General features: G+C 58.5%; 5 protein-coding genes across 5 annotated transcripts; 2 read left to right on the top strand and 3 right to left on the bottom strand.

The window, feature by feature from the left end:
- Positions 1-987: 987 nt before the first annotated feature.
- THITE_2109890 (uncharacterized protein) lies at positions 988-1,897 on the bottom strand. The gene has a single exon (XM_003650393.1). The coding sequence runs from the start codon at positions 1,665-1,667 to the stop codon at positions 1,077-1,079; it is 591 nt and encodes a 196-aa protein (XP_003650441.1). The 5' UTR covers positions 1,668-1,897; the 3' UTR covers positions 988-1,076.
- Positions 1,898-5,503: 3,606 nt separating this feature from the next.
- On the top strand, positions 5,504-8,429 carry THITE_2094378 (uncharacterized protein; the record flags this gene model as incomplete). Its single annotated transcript, XM_003650392.1, has 4 exons — positions 5,504-6,657; positions 6,715-7,242; positions 7,371-7,497; positions 7,571-8,429. The coding sequence occupies 4 exons, from the start codon at positions 5,504-5,506 to the stop codon at positions 7,586-7,588; spliced, it is 1,827 nt and encodes a 608-aa protein (XP_003650440.1). The 3' UTR covers positions 7,589-8,429.
- Positions 8,430-10,469: 2,040 nt separating this feature from the next.
- Positions 10,470-12,593, bottom strand: THITE_2109887 (uncharacterized protein). Its single transcript, XM_003650391.1, has 4 exons — positions 12,060-12,593; positions 11,242-11,989; positions 10,850-11,150; positions 10,470-10,792 (listed from the first exon to the last, which is right to left on the bottom strand). Exons 1-4 carry the CDS (start codon positions 12,507-12,509, stop codon positions 10,564-10,566), a joined length of 1,728 nt encoding a protein of 575 aa, XP_003650439.1. The 5' UTR covers positions 12,510-12,593; the 3' UTR covers positions 10,470-10,563.
- A 1,483-nt stretch (positions 12,594-14,076) lies between these two features.
- Positions 14,077-16,091, top strand: THITE_2109883 (uncharacterized protein). Its single transcript, XM_003650390.1, has 3 exons — positions 14,077-14,708; positions 14,770-15,517; positions 15,581-16,091. The coding sequence occupies exons 1-3, from the start codon at positions 14,520-14,522 to the stop codon at positions 15,895-15,897; spliced, it is 1,254 nt and encodes a 417-aa protein (XP_003650438.1). The 5' UTR covers positions 14,077-14,519; the 3' UTR covers positions 15,898-16,091.
- On the bottom strand, positions 16,068-17,112 carry THITE_2109881 (uncharacterized protein). The gene is made up of 2 exons (XM_003650389.1): positions 16,934-17,112; positions 16,068-16,847 (listed from the first exon to the last, which is right to left on the bottom strand). Exons 1-2 carry the CDS (start codon positions 16,959-16,961, stop codon positions 16,123-16,125), a joined length of 753 nt encoding a protein of 250 aa, XP_003650437.1. The 5' UTR covers positions 16,962-17,112; the 3' UTR covers positions 16,068-16,122.
- Positions 17,113-17,406: the final 294 nt, after the last annotated feature.

Here is a 17,406-nt window from a genome sequence, read left to right as displayed (position 1 = left end):
GTTGCACACAGCAACTCCTCCGCCGCAAGACCCCGAATCCGGCAAGTGGGGTGGCGGCGGCAGCGTGCGGTGCGGGGCTCACCTCTCTACCACAGTACCTACCTTACCTGCCGGCGTCCTCCGGGAGGCCGTCAGTGGGCCGCTCGGCCGGGCATCCCCATTGGTGAGTCACGCCCGGCCGCCTTGTTCACTAGGGTGGTTCCGGCCGATGAGGTGGTTCGCCGCATCCGCAAGGCTGCCTCATCTGCGAGTTGTCGGCGCGCCACTGCGGCTCGCGGGGAAGAGGGAGACAGAACGGTGCCTCGTGGTGGCGCAGTAGTCATTCCGCACCGTTCAAAGTTAAGCCGAGACCGATCACGCACCCCGCATAACCTCCATCCTTCCAGCCCTTTTTTACCCCATGCGCGAAGGTCGACTGTGGGTTTCATGAGTTTGGAAAACCGGCAGGGCATCCTAGACGTCCTTGAATACGCAAGGGACTTCGACCTGGTTGGTTAGCAGAAAGGAGCTTTCGATGTGCACATGTTCACATCTGGAAACGAGCCGCCGACTTTACCCGGTGACTCAACGTCACAGGCGTCTACTGAGTACTCGAGCTCTCCGAAGCCGTCGAAGCGCCGTGATGAGAAGCGCGCTACGAGAGGGAGTTGTCTAGGTAGTACGCGGGAAGGCAGGGATGCGGCACAGGTGAAGGTCCGGGTGGCATGAGCGGGTTAGGGTTCGTCTATCCGCATCTCCAAATACTGCGTCGGGAACGACGCTGTCGTGGAGCTGAATCAGCGTGCTCGAGTCCCGAGTCACCACGCTCGAATGCAGCAAGAAAGAAGTCATGTCTCATTATTGGCCTGTCGCCCGGAAATGTGAGACGATGGCCGGAACCAAAGAGCATTGCGTCGTAAACCAAAGAGGTAAGCACCCGTCCTGTTGCCCGGATGATGTGATGATTTGTTGCACGGGAGCCGCCGAAATCCAAACCAAAACGCCAGTGGGAAAGACTCTCCCAAACGCCGCTTGATACGCCCGTACACTTTTCACCAACGAGCCTCGGAATACCAGAAGGGGAAGAAAATAACCAATCAGCCGTCCACAAACACTTGGATGCCGTCACGACCGGGCACGAAATGGCCACCAGGCGGTGGCGGTGGCGGCGGCATGGCTGATGCCGGCGGCGGGGGCGGGGTCGGGAAGCCGTTGGGATGCATCGGAGGTGGAGAGGCATGCTGCGGATACATGCCGTAGCCGGGCTGGAAGGCTTCCGGAGGCGGTCCCTGGGGCGGCATCATACCGGGATGCGGGTAAGGACCGGCGGCCGGGCCGCCATAGCCATCGAAGCTGCCATCATCACTGCTGTCGTCATCGTCATCGTCATCGTCGTCCTCGACAGATGCGTGCCTAGGCCAGGTGCCCGTGGGGTGGCTGCGGTGGGACGTCCGAGAGGACCGGCCTCTCTTTGACGACCGCCGTTTTTTGGAGGACGAATATGATACCGAGTCCGAGTCGTCGCCCCGATTCCAGTAGTCGGCGGTCGTCTCGACCAGGTACACCTGGCTCGTTCCGCTGGCCCACGAGAAGACAGAGCCGCCCGAGCCAGTGCTTCGAGTGTCGAAATCGTCGTCGTAGTACCGACGGACGGATTTGACTTTCCGCGGATTCCGGCCGCTAACCATGCATGTCAGAGACGAAGTTCCTTTTTGCGTGACCTCCGGAGGAATTCAGAGCAAAAGCTCTGGTTCCAGGAGGGCGGGTGACCCCGAGAAAACCGAAAAGTATATACCAGAAGTAGATTAAGGCGCTGACGGCCCGGCTGTCGGGAAGACGAATTTCCTTGTACTCGCCGGAGCCCCGTGAGCTGGAACCCGAGCTGCTGGAGCGAGCCGACATGGCGGGGATGGGCAATCAAGCCCCTTGAAAAGTCCAATTGTGATGAGAAGTAAAGCCTGACAGGCCAGACGGCTTTGGTCTATCCTAGAGGAAGTCGAAGGGAGGTGGTATGGTGGTGATGTGGCTCACATGTAGATGTTCAACACCCGTCACCAATGGCAATCGGCAGAAAGTGCAGGGCGTTTGCAAAGAGGAGAGAGAGACAGAGAGAGGATCGACAAGAAGAAGACGGGCGCCGCCCTGAAATATGAAGAGTGCAAACGTGCGTAGCGCTCGCAGAGCGCCCGTCACCAAGTCGGGGCGTACTGGAGGAAGGGGGAAGACACGCGCCGTGCGCCTGGTTTACCGGCGTGCAGCCGAGTCGGGCGAAGCGGCGCGTCCGGGACTGCATGATGCATGGTTGCACACAGCGAATCGAGGGCCAAAAGTAGACACGCCCAGCGGCTGTCCGACCCAGTCTGCGCGAGGCTCGGGCACCACGAAACCACAAGCTGTGCTGCTCGAGCGCAGATCCGGCCGTCTTGATTCGTTGCAGCGTCCAGGAGCCTCGCCTGTCGACTGTGCTCGCAGGCTGGGCAGATCGGAAGCATGGGTGTTTGGCACACAAGCTGGGCGTCGAATCGATTGGTGTACCGTCTCCCCAGGCGCCTCGGGCCACGCTTCCCCTCTCTCCTGCAAGGTGCGTGCTGTCCGACACCAGTAGGCCACCCGCCCTGCTTTCTCTAGATACTGCAGTGGCTGCCTCGCTGCAGCACTGGCGGTCAGCATGCGGGTTCCCGTCTGCGACCGAGGCCTCTGTCCTCTGCAGGCAGTCAAGCGCAGCGCAGCAGCATCCGGATTCCGCGTGTAGATTGGGGTAGTTGTGCGGAGACGGATGCTTGTCCCAGTTCACGGACGTAGGTATCCCTCTTCTGAATGTGCACGGCGAGGTTACCACAGTAGTGAGACCGGCAGAGATTCACGAGAGCAGAGCTGCCCTCTGCGCGGTGTTGGGGTTACGCCTCCCTCGAGCTGGGCGATCAGGCTAGTCAGCCCTGCTGCAGCTCCATCTCAGAGCCTCGTGGAGTGGGCAAATCAGCAAAGCTTTTCTGTTCGCCTTAAGAATGGGCGGCTTCTCTCCAACGCCTCCAACATCTTGAAGTGAGGCTGCAACAGCGAGCAAAACTGCCAAAATAGGGCCCGGACAGCCGGTTTTGGAGGGTGCGTGATGGTGGGGAGAGAAGGAGCAAGCGGGGCTGCGTGGGCTGCGGGGCTGCCTGGAGCTTGGCTCCTGTCCAGTTATCCACATTTTGGCGCTCGATGCAACCCTTCCCACGAGTGACCCGCCAAGCAAACGCGGGGCAGAAATGGTGAACTGGCCCAGAGCAAACGCAAAAAAAGCGTCCGTTTTTTTCCAGCAGAGACATCACTCAGCTGGTTGATCCTCATCATTGAGCCTCTCTCACTGCCAACTGCTGCTACACTCGATCAATGTGTCGAATCAACGGTCCCACTGGTCGCCAGTCGCCGTGTCCCATGTCAATTGGAGTCGCGAGAGTTTTCAACCCAAGGACGCCTGCTCTCCGTTCGGCAATTGCCTTTGACCATAAAGTGTGGCCTCCATCAAGATCGCTTGCCCCCCGTCTATTAATGGAGGAAGTTTATTGAGCATTTCATGGGTGTCGACCGCAACTGCCCGTCAGCATTCCGTCGGCACGACGGGAGCCGCAGCTTCCATCCGCTAGTTAACGTTAAAGTCAAGTAACCAAATAAGGTTGACTGGAAGGCTCACATTTGTTATTCTCCAATAATCAGGCCTCTTGGCGATGGTGCGCCGCAGGATTGATGGCATCAGTGTCGAAACTTGAACTGCAGAGATTGGCGCTTGCACACCGAGACCAAAATACCACAGCATGATGGGATCTGCTGAATCGTTTGCATTGTGTGCTCTTGCGTTATACTGTGTAGGGCAACCGGGGGCAATTCAACCGAAGTGGCATTGATTTGATGCATCTCGGAAGCAGGCACACCCCACACGAGCAAGGTGCCCGCAGGAGTTGAGCCGACCGACGTGATCCGACTTGAATGGTACATCATATGTGAATGATGCCCCCCCACACTTTGGCCGATTGCGATCTGTTTGCGTGCTTGTCGTCCACCTTACCCGGACCGAGTCATCTCAAGCTATTTGTTGGATCAACACAAGCGAATATGTGCTTCTGCGGTTGAAGGTGCCTGGACAGTTACTCTCGTCCAGGACCGGGTCGACACCTTGAGCGTCCGATGTCAGGCGAGTTTGAGCCCAGGAAGAACCGCAGCGTGAGCCGTTCTGGCTTCCGGCGTACCTCGACAGACTCGCTCAGGACAGGTGTTTCACCGCCTGGAAAGTGTGGAGAGTGTCCAAGCGAGCTCGATGAATTATTACTTTATAGTATACAGCGAGCCTGGGCTGCTTTATACCACGTACATGGAGGGGTGCACAACGGAAGATTGGAGGGCAGTCTGCTTGTCGGGCGGTAGTAGACAACTCGACGATCGGCAGGGAGACCTACCCATATGGTTGCTATGTAGGTCCGTTCGGTGAGGCCCCTTTTCGGCGGCGTGATGGTTCTGCCCGTCCTTTTCTTCACCGTCGCAACGCAGATGCGCAGCCGCCTAAGCTGTAGTGTAGGTTGCTGCTACCTTGGAATGGCTGCTTGCTCGGCTCAACTCTCCGGCAAATCCCAGCGCTTGAGGATATTGGTGCAGCGGCCCATAAATTGCACTGGGCAGATGCTGCCGAGACATCGCCGTCCAGGTTGTTTTTCTTTCCTCCATCCTGCAGCCCAGCCGACATCGCGCTCTCGAGAGCGTCAGTGAAAATGTGCCAGAGGACTGCCGGGCAATGAGGGCGCTGGGCGTGCATGCGGAGGATGGAGGACGGAGGACGGATTTACGGAGGACGGATCTACACTGCAGTCTTTTTTGAGGACATAGCACGGAGGAGGAAGACAGGGTCAAACGAGAGCGATGGCCAAGCACGGACAGTGCGCATCCCTGCCTTCTAAGGTGCACCAAGCGCCCTCCGACGGTCCCGCCAAGGCAAATACGCCCGGAGATGAGGTGGGTCAAATCCACGCCCGCCAATGGCAAGCGGTCCTGTGGCCCCCCAATTCGAGTCCGAAACCAATCGAGACTGCTTGTCCCTGAACTGTCCGGCACACCCACAACCACGTTCAGTGCCGTTCATCTGGCTGTTCACTTCTCCGTGCCCTGGCCAAGATCCAGCGATTTCAGCCGGGGCTGATTCCCGATTTCCTGCCAACCATCCACTGCGACCACCTGACCGCCAGAAAAACACGCACCGCGAGAGAACGAGGAAATCTAGGAAATATCAAGAAAAGCGAGGAAGAAATCGAGGAAGAAATCGAGGAAATCGAGCCGCAGCGCCGTCATCTGCGGGCAGCGACCTCCCCGGATCGCGCCGAAACCAGACCGCGAGGACGCTCCCGTCAAGCAACCGAGACGGGGCGGCACACAGGGGCGTCGATGACTGCAGAGGGAGCCTCCACCTAGCGTTGAAGAGTTGGCGGCGGCCCCCGACGGCCGTCTCTCCAGACGAGACCGCAGCTGTTCCGAACCCTTGAGACCTGACCGTCCAACCATGGCGCCCCCAAGCGACAAGACCAACGACTTGGAGCGGAGGGTGTCGGCGAGGACTTCGGCGCGAATATCGCTTGATGCTGTCGATGAGGATCACGACCTTGCTTTGGGGGGCATGGTTTCGGATGGATTCCGGCCGCGCGGGATGTCTACGCCCTCGCTGACTTCGGGCTCGTCAACACTCGTGCCCGACGACAGCCCGGCTTCGTCGTCAAGGACCGATCGCCCCACGACTACCCCGAAAATCCAGATGGCATTACGCTCGTCGTCACCGCACGACGGGCCAACAAAGCTGGCTCGGCGAGCGACAAACTCAACCGAGTCGACCCAATCGACCATCTACTATCCCCGCGATGGCCCATACCAGGGACCGTCCGCCCCATCACACCCGTACCAAATGTACCCGCAGAACGTCAGACCGGCGAGGACAATGAGCACGGTGACGTCGTCGACGGTGCCGCCATCCGAGTCGTCCTATAACGGTCCGAGGGGCCCGAGCCATCCCTATGCCCTCTACCCCCAAGCCGATAGCACGGGTGTCGAGCTGGATGCAGATGCGGTTCGGCCGGACGCGATTCCCCTTGGCTTCCACGGTCTGCCAGATCAGTACCGGCGGCGGGCAGGGCCCGATGGCGATGATATTGGCGACATCATTGGTCCCGATGGCCACACCGAGCAGCTGCCTCCGTATACCCGGTATCCCGACGAGGCCTATGCTAGGAAGGCAGCCGCGATGGACGGGACCATCGATCCCGCTCCCGGAGGGGCCTCGATTGTGCCTCCCATCCAGACGGCGCCTGCGTCCGCCGTCCTGACGATTCCGGGAGCGGGAGGCATAGGGCTAGCCACCAGGAATCCCGAGTTTGAGTCGACCGATGACCTTGGCTCTCCGCGGTCGCGGCACTCGACGCGCAGTTTCGCCTCAGACGACAGCCAGCGACGGATCAATATGGACGAGGGTGTGTCGGAAAAAGGATCACCACCGAAGAAATGGCAGCTCTGGATGAGACGGAAGCTGTGCGGCGTGGTTCCATATTGGGCGTTATGCCTGACCGGCGTGGTTCTGGTGATCATGGCTATCGTCCTCGGCGCCGCGATTGGCGTGTTCTTGGGACGACAAAAGAAGCCGCCGCCGGGACACCGGGATGGGACTTGGTAAGTACCGGTGGCTTGTCATGTCGATAGGGAACCGCCGTTGTTGACATCCTGCAGGGAACCCACGTTCGACACCTGGCCCACCACTGCGCCGCCGGATCTCCAGCCCCTACCAACAGGGACTTATTCGGTGCCGCTCATGGCCGTGTCGACATCGTCAAACACATGTTTTTTGGACCCGAGCATGTCGCAGGCCTGGAACTGTCTGGTATCTTCCGGCCTGCAGATGACTATCTCCAAGGATGACCACAACTACCTCGCCTCGCTGAACTCCAACCACTCTTACACGCTCGCGAGCTACGTGTATTCCTACGGGGAGCAGCCTCCCACCATCCCGCGGCCCGTTCCACTGGAACTCGTCAGCGACAGGTCGGAGCCAAATCGCGGACCCGCGTGGTACAAAATGTTGTCGTACAACAAGACCGTCATTCTACCCGAAGGTTGGCTCAGCGTTCCGAACTCGCAGCGTCGAGCTCGCCACCTCGATCCTCCCATCGATGGGATATCGGCCTTCAAGCGGAAGGGGATTGCACAGCCCGGTGAGAAGCCTTGGGTATGCAATTGGCCGGATACCTATCTTGAACTGTAAGTCAACGATCCGGACTCCCTCCTTCCCCCATTTTCACGCTTGGCTCCAGTAGTCGAAGGGGACGAACTTCTCGTGGTTCTCTCGCTGTTCAAGTTGGGAACTGTATTGTTGACATCTCTGGTAGTTTCATCTATGCCCAGCAGAATATTACCTCGCCGAATTGGCCGAATACATGGTGGTCCTCATCATCAACAGAATCGTCGTCCACGACGACGGCGATATCATCATCAACAACAACAACAACAACGCCGGTGAACGCGCGAGCAGAAGTCAACCCAACACCGCCATGGTGGACTAAGGGCAACTGGCCGGAGCACAACCCAGAGAGCGGGCCACCCATGACGCAAACCCCCACTTCCTCCTCTACCACCTATTCTTCCTCCTCTTCCACCACCACCACCTCCTCCTCCTCCGCTTTCACCACCACCGCGACACCAACAGGACCCTTCGGCCCGATCGACACCGGCGATGACTTCCCGATGCCGCCGGCGCGCTACCCCAAGGTGGTCAAGCTGGAGGAGCGGCGCATCTCGACGGCGGGCGCGCCGCGCGCGCGGTGCACGCAGGTGGAGATCCAGGCGCCCGGGCAGGAGGCGCGCGTGGTGCGCGACCGCGACGGCATCCCCGTCGTCGTCGACATCCAGGAGACCGAGGCCGTCCTCCCGCCCGGCGCGCCCACGCCCGCCCCCGACCTCGCCAGGCGGTCGCCCAGCGATGTCAGCCCCTGCGCCTGTATCTGGTATCTGACCTGATGTGCCGTGGCGTGTCCTGCCCTGGCCGCTGCGGCTGATGATCGGCTCGGTGTTGTCTCTGCGCTGTATTTATTCACTCATCCAACCCGTCCACCCCATCCAGTCGTTCCTGTGTGGGTTTTCATACGTTTCTCGCCCTTCAGTCGCGAACATTTCATCTGGGATCGGCATCTTAAAAACAACGAGCATACGGCCTGCTATTCGGCTTCCTTCTGGCTTTCTCTCATCTGGGCTGGGATGAGGTAATTTTTTTTCTGCGTGTGTGTGTGTGTGTCTGTCTCTCTGGTCGGTGGCGGCGTTTGTCTGGGGGCCCTCTAAACAGGAGTTGTGCGGCAAGGCAAGGCTAGGAAAGGGGGCTACTACAGCTATCTATCTATCTATCTATGATGTATGGAAGGGAAAGGGAGACAACAAGTTCTTGTTGCGCGTCTATCATGTCGTGTCATGCGTCTTTTCATTGGTGGTCTCGGCTATTGAGGGTCTGTATCTAGGTAGCGGAATTTGTTTGGCTATTTGCTGCCGTGCGAGGGTGTCTGGGTATTTCGTCGTGTTGGGTCCCGAGGGAAGCGGGGTTGTTTTGAAGGGAGGAAGGCGAAGAAGCAGTGAGTCAAGGTTGAGGTTGAGGATCCCCGAGCGGTTGAACGAATGAGTTGGTTCCCTGTGGTTGTGTCATAGAGCCTTGATTGTCCCGCTGGAGGACTCGTTCGGTCTGCTTATATCCACGGATCTGTCTACCTATCTATTTAAATGGACCTGGCCGGATTCTCTTGGATGTATCTAGTTATCCTTTTTACGTTGCGCTGCTGCAATGACCTGGCTGCGGATGCCCCTAGCACGCTGTTTGCCGCTGCGTGGTCTCGGGAAAAGGGATTCAGGGGCAGTTCGAGTCCTTGAAACAGGCATATACCTAAGCAAAATGAACGTTTACGGCCGTGGTTGTCTCCCGAGCTTTGCCAGCCCTATCTATATCTTTAGGCTCGCCTGTGAGGTGCCCCAAGTTCATCGGACGAGGTGCTCCGCATATTGAGAATGGGGCGTTGTGATGTAGCAACTCCGGGAGAGAGAGACTAGCTTGAGAAGAGAAGCGTGCCCTGGGTTTCGCTTGCTGAGTCTTCCGTATGGCCCTGATTCCTTGTGGCTGGAAGGACTGGCTGGCTTTACATCTCTTGGGTGCCTTTGGGCTGTTTCGAGTTCCCATGGCAATAGCCGTGCCTGGTAGAACTTGTCCACCTGGTTCTAGAGTTTGCGCTCACCTAACCAATATACACCCAATTTTGTTAGCTGTTGACTTGGAAAGGGTTGACAAGTTTGCTGCATTAGCATGTAGTTACACTGAAGACTTCCCTCTCCTGCTGGGTCTGAATGTCTGTCCACCCGTTCTTATACGCTCGGTGACCATGTTCAAGGAGTGACAGTTGTAGGGGAATGGAAGAGGAGAGTAAAACGAGGCAGAACAACCCTGAGCCGAAGCTTCAGTGATGTTTCACAGCCAAACCCCAAACCGGCCCTGTGGTTGAGAGCAAAGTGACATCGGAGATCGAGTGACGGGAACATCACCGAGGGACTATCTGAACACTGAAATCTTTGTGCTGTGCTAACTACTTGACCCAATCACTTATTATAATAACTGGACTCAACGTCTGTCACCGCTGATTACAACTCCAGCTTGAATGAGCACCTGTATAATCAGCCAGGTCCAGGTTTTCCAGCCCTTATCCTACCTCGGTATGGATCCTCAACAACAACAGCCGAGTCTTTCGTGAAGGACATAGAAAGGTGTTGCTTGCTCCCCTAACTGACTATCCATACGCTAACGTTACTGTTGGCTGACATCAACATGGAAGTTCTCTTCTGGCAGATACATTCTGGAACCCAAGCCAGATGTGCCCCCGGAAACACTCAACCAAACGTCACGAAAACACAAACTGCGAGCAGCTACAAATAAAAATACGTTTGTCCACCCAAAACCCAGGCCAGCGCGCAGAGAGTCGAGATGGTAATTACCGCAAGTAACCAGAGCTGCGCAATCTGTTGCATCTACACTATGAACCGACAACAGCAATAGCAAGAGCGACGGCAACCCCAGCAATCGCCAGGCAGGAGAAAAGCCCTCGCACACCTCACTCCGCCGTGACCAAATATGTCGGTGCCAAACCGAGGACAGAAACCGTACTCGAAACCCAACAAGTACAGCTGCACAAAGCAAATCGTTTCAAGTTCTCCCAGAATAGGTATATCCCATATTCCCGCATCCAAGCCCGTCCCCCCTCCACCCCTTTCCAATGCAGCCCATTCCGCAAAGAGCAAGCACACGAGTGAATGCCGATGCCTTCCCGAAGACCGGAGAGTTTTGACGAAGCTTTCTGCCCCTTTCTAGGCGCGGCGCCCCCGCCTTACCAAATGCCCATTTTTCCCCGTCCAGTTTGAACGCCGAAAGCGCCGGTTGTGGGAGCGAGTCCAAGACGGCCAAAGACGCCGAGGATGATGTGTGCTGCCTGGAAAGTGGTCCAATCCAGAGTTTGTTGTACAGAGTATACAAGCGGTTGCAAAAGCAGGCCGGTAATTTTACGACTGAGACTTGGTCGTCTGCGACTGCGTCTGCTTGGCTGCCGCGGCGACCCGGGCGGCCGTCTCCTCATCCTTGCATAGATACTTCTTCAGGGCGTGATGGAAATCCTCCTCGCTGACCACGGGGCCATGGCCGTCGCACTTGGCCTTCTTCTGCAAATCGGCGCAGAGGCCCTCCAGATCGAAGTCGCCGGACTTCGCCCTGGGGCAGTTCGATATTTTCTCCCTGTGCGGATTGTAAGCAAGACCATGCGATATCCGATCCAGTACTGGTTGACCGTACCAAACTTTGTTGCAGTCGAGCAGCTGGCCGGTTGTGCCAGCCTCGTCTTCGTTCTTGGCAGCATCGATCTGAGCGATGAGATCCTTCTTGGGTGCTGCCGAAGTTGTAATCGGGAGGTTATAGGGCGTGATGAAGTCCACATCCAGTGCGTCGTTGAAGAAGCTGTCGTCAAAGCCCTGAGAGAAGAGGCTCTCCTGCGGGTCGCGGTAACCGCCAAACAGCTGCGGGTCAAACTGGAAATCGGACTGGGGAAGCCAGCTGGTGAAGTCGTCAAAGCCGGCATTGCCAAAATGGCCGAGCTCTGCGGGCAGGTTAGCGCCTATCGCCCTGCCAAACCGCTGGCGCCACGCCCTCTTCGCCGTCACTGCAGCTCGAGCCACGGGAATCCTCACCTTGTGTTTGATTGCTGAGACTGGTTTGTTCCTCCCCAATGGTGGCGAGTGTGTCGACGGGCTTGAAGCCCATGGGCGACTGAGTAAACGGTTCGGGAGAGGTCCCGCACGAAGAGCTAGGGCCGCCCACGTTGGAATTGGAGGACGCAGAGGGCGAACTCGTTGCTGTGGCACCGCCCAGATTGTAGTGCGAGTCCAGGCTGATGGACGAGCCGCTCGTTCCATGCCCGTTGCTGAGGGGTGGCGTGAAAAGTCCGGAAGAGAGGGCTGTCAAGTCTTCCTTGGCCCGGCCCACCTGGCTGTAACTGCTCGAGTTGCTTGGACTGACGCCATCCTGCGAGCTCTCACTGGGGCTCTGATGGTCAACGCCGTTTTGCTTTTGCGGTTGCGAGGCAGCGGTGGATGATTTCTTGGTGGTGTTGACGGGCGGGCCCGGGAGATTGCCGAACTTGGGGAATTCGAATTGAAAGTTGACGTCGTTAAGCTTGTCGACGAAAAGGTTTCCAAAGGTGTGCGCGGCGGGACCCTGGGCAACAGACCGGCCACTCGAGAGCAAGGATAGCCGTTTTTTGTACTCATTCAGTTCCATCGTCAGCTTCTCCACCTGGGCACGGAGCGCCTCGTTCTCGTTATTTGTTGTTTCGGACAGCTTCTCCAGCTCTTGGACCTTGTTCTCTAGATCTCTCAAGTGCTTCTCCTTGCGCTCCCTGAACGCTCGCTGGGCGGCCCGATTCTGGGCTTTCCGCTTCTGAGGCAACCTGTCAGCACCCGAGTCTCGTCGGCTCAGAGACGCCAGGACCACTGCCGTGGGCACTTACAGAGCTCGGCTCAGTTGTGAGAGGCTTCCTGCCTGGCTTCTTGGCCACCTTCTCCTCGCTCTCCCGTCGCTTCGCCCCCGAGTCTTCCCCATCGCCCGGATGGCTCCGCTTCTCCGGGGAGTCGCCATCGGCAGACTCGGACTTGGCGGCTCGCTTAGTGTCTGGCAGATCGCCAATCATCTTGGGCTGGCTGGCATCGTCAAAAGAGAAATCAAAACTGGAATCCGGACCGGCAAAGTCGTAGTCATAGTCAAGGTCTGGGCTGCCCTGGTAACTGGGCAATCCATCAGCCCTCTGGATGGGCGAGCCATCAAATTGCAGCGGCGACATGGTGAGGCCGTTGTTCGACGAGCCGTTGCTCGGTCGGTTGGAGTTGAGGGCGGCAAACAGCAGGCTCTGCTGCTGCGGAGTTAGGATGAGATTCTGCAGCGGGTTCCGAGCCGACGTCATCTCTGCTGGCACTGGCGCTGAACGGCGCTGAACGGCGCTTCGGCTTCAACTTGGAATCCCGACGGATGCAAGATTCAAGGAGAATGCTTTCGCAAGGCGAAATCTAGCTCCTCGTAGACGGCAGAAGAAACGTGTTCGGTCCTGCGTCGGTTTCGACGGGCGACCGCGGTTAAGTCCGAGCGAGTCCCGACCTCACGGACCCCAGGGAGCGGGGTATGAAAACGCTTGAAACAAAGGCACGCAGGGCAGAGCCGGGGACGTCAGTCAGTGGTGCCGCTGCTCCTTCGGACGAAGAAGCTGTGAGCAAAGAACTGAAGGGGGGTTTAGCCACTGGAGCGGAGCTCAGATCGCGGGCACCACACAGGTTGAAACCGGAGAGTTCGTTGGCCCTTCCCCCAAGCCTGGGACACGTTGAGGTCAGGCCTCCGTTAGTGGCTGGGAAGTTCGAAGTCGGAGCTAGCAATTGAACCGGACCGATGCGGGCCGCCTTTATTGCCTGATTTTCTGCCTGGATTTCGCACGTTGGGAGCCTGCCTGGTCTGTACCTGACACAACCCGTCCTGTCGACAGAAGGGCTCAGATGGTCACAACCTGATCGATGGGTCAGACCGAGGGGGCCTGCGTGGGCAGGCGGGGTCAATGACCGGCATGGATTTGTCAGCGTCATGGAAGGCTTGGGAATTCCTCCGATTTGCTCAGTCCGTGCACGATGGATGCTGGCGGTCGCCCTCAAATCAGCCGCTGCCCCACTGCCTTTCTTGTTGCCAAGACTTGCTGGCACTTCCTGAGAGTTTTGACGCTCGTTCATGACGCGCACGTCTTGACCCTTCCGTTCGGAGAACGCCGTTCATACATCGCAGTACGGTTGGTTGGTAGGTAAGGTACCTTCTGTACGCCGTCCTGGGCGCTGAGTCAGACACCTGCAGAAACACGACATTCTGCATGAATTTGAATGGGGACAGTGTTTAATGGAGATTGAAGCCCTGGATCCAAGCATTTACTGCTTCTATCTACCTATGTCTTTGATGTCTGAAGCGAAGCTTCAATGCCGTGCCTTTCGAATGTGTACTGTGTACATTACAGAGAGGAGGCGAGGAAGGAAGCTTAGGCTCATTTCCCAAGCCAATCCTCCAGAGCTATCTGAGGAGTGATTGGATGCCACAGCTGGACTCTGTCTTGGCGGTGGAGATGTCCCCCTGCTGGTGTTGTTAGCGCCCTTCTGTCCTCCATCTTTCCCCCATTTAGCTGTGTCCCCTCACAGTGTCGATCCTGAATCGATGCAGAATGGTGATATCTACGGAGTACACTAGGTATAAAAAGGTGCTGACTTCGTTGTCGGCTTGCGATAGATGTAGGATTATCAACGACCGCTTGACATGTCTCGAAAATGCGGTATGGTGGGCGTCTGTCGAGGGTGGTGCTGACGTCATACGTTAGTGTTTGGAGCGTTGGAGCCTCAACCACTGCGAGCAGGTTCAGTTTCGGGTTAAGGTTATTGGTTAGGGTCCAGGTTATCGGTGAGCGTTCGTCTTCGGCTACGGTAGGCTGAGGGTGGCAATGGCATCGGCCTCGGCCCTGCCAAGCTTTGCTTCACCACTCACAGCGGCGCGGCTCAGTGAAGAGTCTTGCACACTATTGTGGAGGTCGGATAGACGGAGGCAGCTCGCCGCCATCTGGCTTGCCTGAAACAGGGCGAGAAGCGGCAAGGACAGAAACGTGCACCGTCAGGCTGAACACAAAGCCCAATCGTTGGCTCGTTCGCCATGGTCTGTGCGTCGCCTGCTGGGGTACCGTGGGGTTCCGAGCTGGGCTGGCATCTCCGCACCCAAGCAAGCGGCAGGCGAGCCGACATCATGCCATCAGCCTTGTCCAACCGCAGAGCGCAAACGCCCCGCAGACGTGACTCCACCGCATCGAGCTGGCGTGTGTGAAGATAACTACCCTTCTGGACGGGCCGCAGCTGGCCAAGAAACCGAGCCGCCTAGCAAACGCAGCGGAGGTCGAGCCGCAATGGACCTTGCATACGACCATATCCTGGAGTCGAGCTTGCCGGAGGAGCACGACGACTCGCAGTCCGGAGACAAGAAGCCCGCCCAGCAATCGAGCTTGAACGCCGACCTGCAGGATGTCTACCGCACCTTCTCGTCGAGCCCGTGGGGCGCCCGGATTGGGGGCTTCCTCGGGAGCGTTGTGAAGCAGGTCTGTCGTCGTCAGTCGTGTTGATATTGCCGCCGCCATCCTGACCGGCCATCTCTCACAGGGCGAATCCGTCTACCGCGAGGCCCAGCAGGAGCTGTCCGCTGTGGGCCAGGATGCCACGCGCGGCTTCACCGACCTGCGCCAGTCAATCATCAACCACACACGATCTCTGTCCCTGAACACCTCAGCGCTGGCCGCAATATCTTCCTCCTCGGACCAAGCATCGAGAGAAGCGGGCGAGAACACCGAGACGACCCCGACAGCGACGAAGGACACGTCCTCGGAGGACGCCATCAAGGAATCCGAGACCGTGCTCTCCAGGCTCCGCGGCGAGGCGGCCAAGCGACTCAGGGATCTCCAGAGGGCCGAGGACGCGGCAGATGAGGCGCTGCTCAGGTTCGGATCGAATCTGCGGGACTTCTTCCGGGACGCCATCCAGATCGCGCCGCCGAGCGGCGACGAGGCAGAGAGCCAGGGAGGCACGGTACTGTTCGAAAGCAAGGACGCGCAGGGGAAGAGAGTGATCCACTCGACGCGGTTTGATGCGCAGCTTCATGTCATCCACAGCTCCCCTGACAGCTTCACCAAGGATGGCAGTGGCGCCGAGTATGAGGCCTGGGCGAAGGAGTTCGATGTGGAAAAGAAGACCGGGGACATCGCCAGCGACCTTGACAAATACCCCGAGCTCAGGGCCACCATGGAGAAGCTGGTGCCCGATCAGGTGCCTTACGCGGATTTCTGGAAGAGGTACTACTTCCTCAGGCACGGGATTGAGACCGCTGAGGCGCGGCGGCGGGACTTGCTCAAAGGTGGGCGCCAGCACTTGAACTCTACTCGCTTTTGTGTGCTCTATTACTAACTCGGGAGAACAGCCGCTTCTGCTGAGGAGGAAGTTGGCTGGGACGAGGACTCGGATGACGAGGCCGAGGAGGAGTCCAGCAAAGCGGCACCGGCGCCCTACCGGCCCGGCTCGACCGAGTCGTCAACCACCATCCACCCTCCTACTGCCAGCCAAGACCTCCTCAAGCCGTCGGAGCCGCGCAAGTCCAACGACGAGAAGTCGCAGGCGGGCAGTGACGCGAGCTACGACGTCGTTGGCGCCAGGTCGGGCGTCCCCAGTCAGGCGCCCAGCAGCCCGAAGGAGTCGCGGCAGGTGGACGATGAAAGCGACGAGGAGGATTGGGAGTAAGCGGTTCTGCGTTTTCGGCGTTGAATACGAATCTGGGTTTGGGTTCGAGGCAAGTGGTTGGCTGGAGTTGGATGGCCGTCGTGTTCGTGCTCGTCGCAGTTATCCCCGAGGGTAGGAGGGGCCTGTGGCTCCTCCATCATGTAGTGTAAAGGTGTACCCCAATTCAGGCATTACCGTCGCGTTGCGCACCCCGTCCATCCTCCCATCACTCGCAACCAGCTCATCTTACCGTTTCCTCCTCGTAACCTTGGTAAACCCATCCTCATCCACCTCGGGCTCCTCCCTCACCCTTCTGGTCTGCACCAGCGCAGGCGCCTCCTCCATCTCCACATCCTCCCCGTCCCCGCCCCCCTCCCTTTCATCCTCCTCATCCTCATCATCATCATCATCAGTATCCCAATCCGTCTCCCCGTCTTGATCCTCCCCCTTTTGGAAAACCACCTTGGCGCCACCGCCCCCCTTCCGGGCCTCCCACCGCCGCCGCAGCTCCTCGACCCCGTCGAACCGCCCGTGCAGGCACTCCCCGCGCAGCCGCACCACCTGCTCCGCCACCTCGAACGCCGAGTCGTCCTCCACGTTCACCTCGAACTCGTCCAGCATCACCTGCAGCAGCACCGCCTCGACGTCCTCCTGGTCGGGCTCCTCTGCCGCCGATGCCGCGGCGCCGTTCTGCGCGGGTTGTCGTTGTTGAGTTGTCGCCGTCGTCGTCTGCTGTTGTCTTGATGATGAGGCGGAGGAGAAGGCAGTGGCGGTGGCGTGGGCGCGCTGCTGCAGCTGGGCGGGCGTGAGGGACGACACGTCCGGGAACAAGTCGACGATGGCGCCGGCGAACCAGTCGCGCTTGTCGGACGAGTCCGGCCCGCCCCAGTTGTTCTGCACGGCCAGCGTGAGCGCCGGCCAGAGGTGCAGCGCCAGCGCGACGCCTTGCTCGAAGTTGGATTGGCAGGTTGCTGCGGAGGCTCGTTGTTAGTTGCTGTGGTTGCTGGTGGGAACGCCGGGGAAGGGGGGGCAGGTAGGGTAGGGAGGCCTGGCTTACCCGGACTCGGTGTGGAAGGGCTGGTCATGTTTGCTGAGATTCACAACTTGTAGGAGGAGAGGCGTAGGTCAGGGCAATGGGCGGTTGGGCGCGCCGTCGTGAGAGCAGTCGACCCTCCGGGTGGGATGGTGGGGTTCTTGAACTGGGCTGCCAAAGAACTTTTTTTTTCCCAAGGTAGGTTTGGGTTCCAGGGCAACGGAATGAGAAAGGGTTAGGGTTGTACGGCAGCAGGCTGCGACTGAGCTGCGACTTGACTTAACGCTGCCAGCAAGCTATGACGACATTGCCAAAGTGGGACAGGCATCGTGCGCTACTCTCAGCACTCCTGAAGCAACCCGAATCCGACTGGAAAAGACCGTATTAGGAAAAGTCGCCGACCGTTTACAGCCATTCTCGTGTCTCGGCCTGATATCTCCTCCGACAAAGGTCCCGGAACCTTCGCCAAAACGGAGTACCGCTAGTTGCTCAGTGTG

This window comes from Thermothielavioides terrestris, chromosome 1 (genome assembly GCF_000226115.1).
Source record: "Thermothielavioides terrestris NRRL 8126 chromosome 1, complete sequence".
NCBI classification, from domain to species: Eukaryota; Fungi; Ascomycota; class Sordariomycetes; order Sordariales; family Chaetomiaceae; genus Thermothielavioides; species Thermothielavioides terrestris.
The sequence above is the reverse complement of the archived record's forward strand: the minus strand, read 5'-3'. Positions and strand labels throughout refer to the sequence as shown.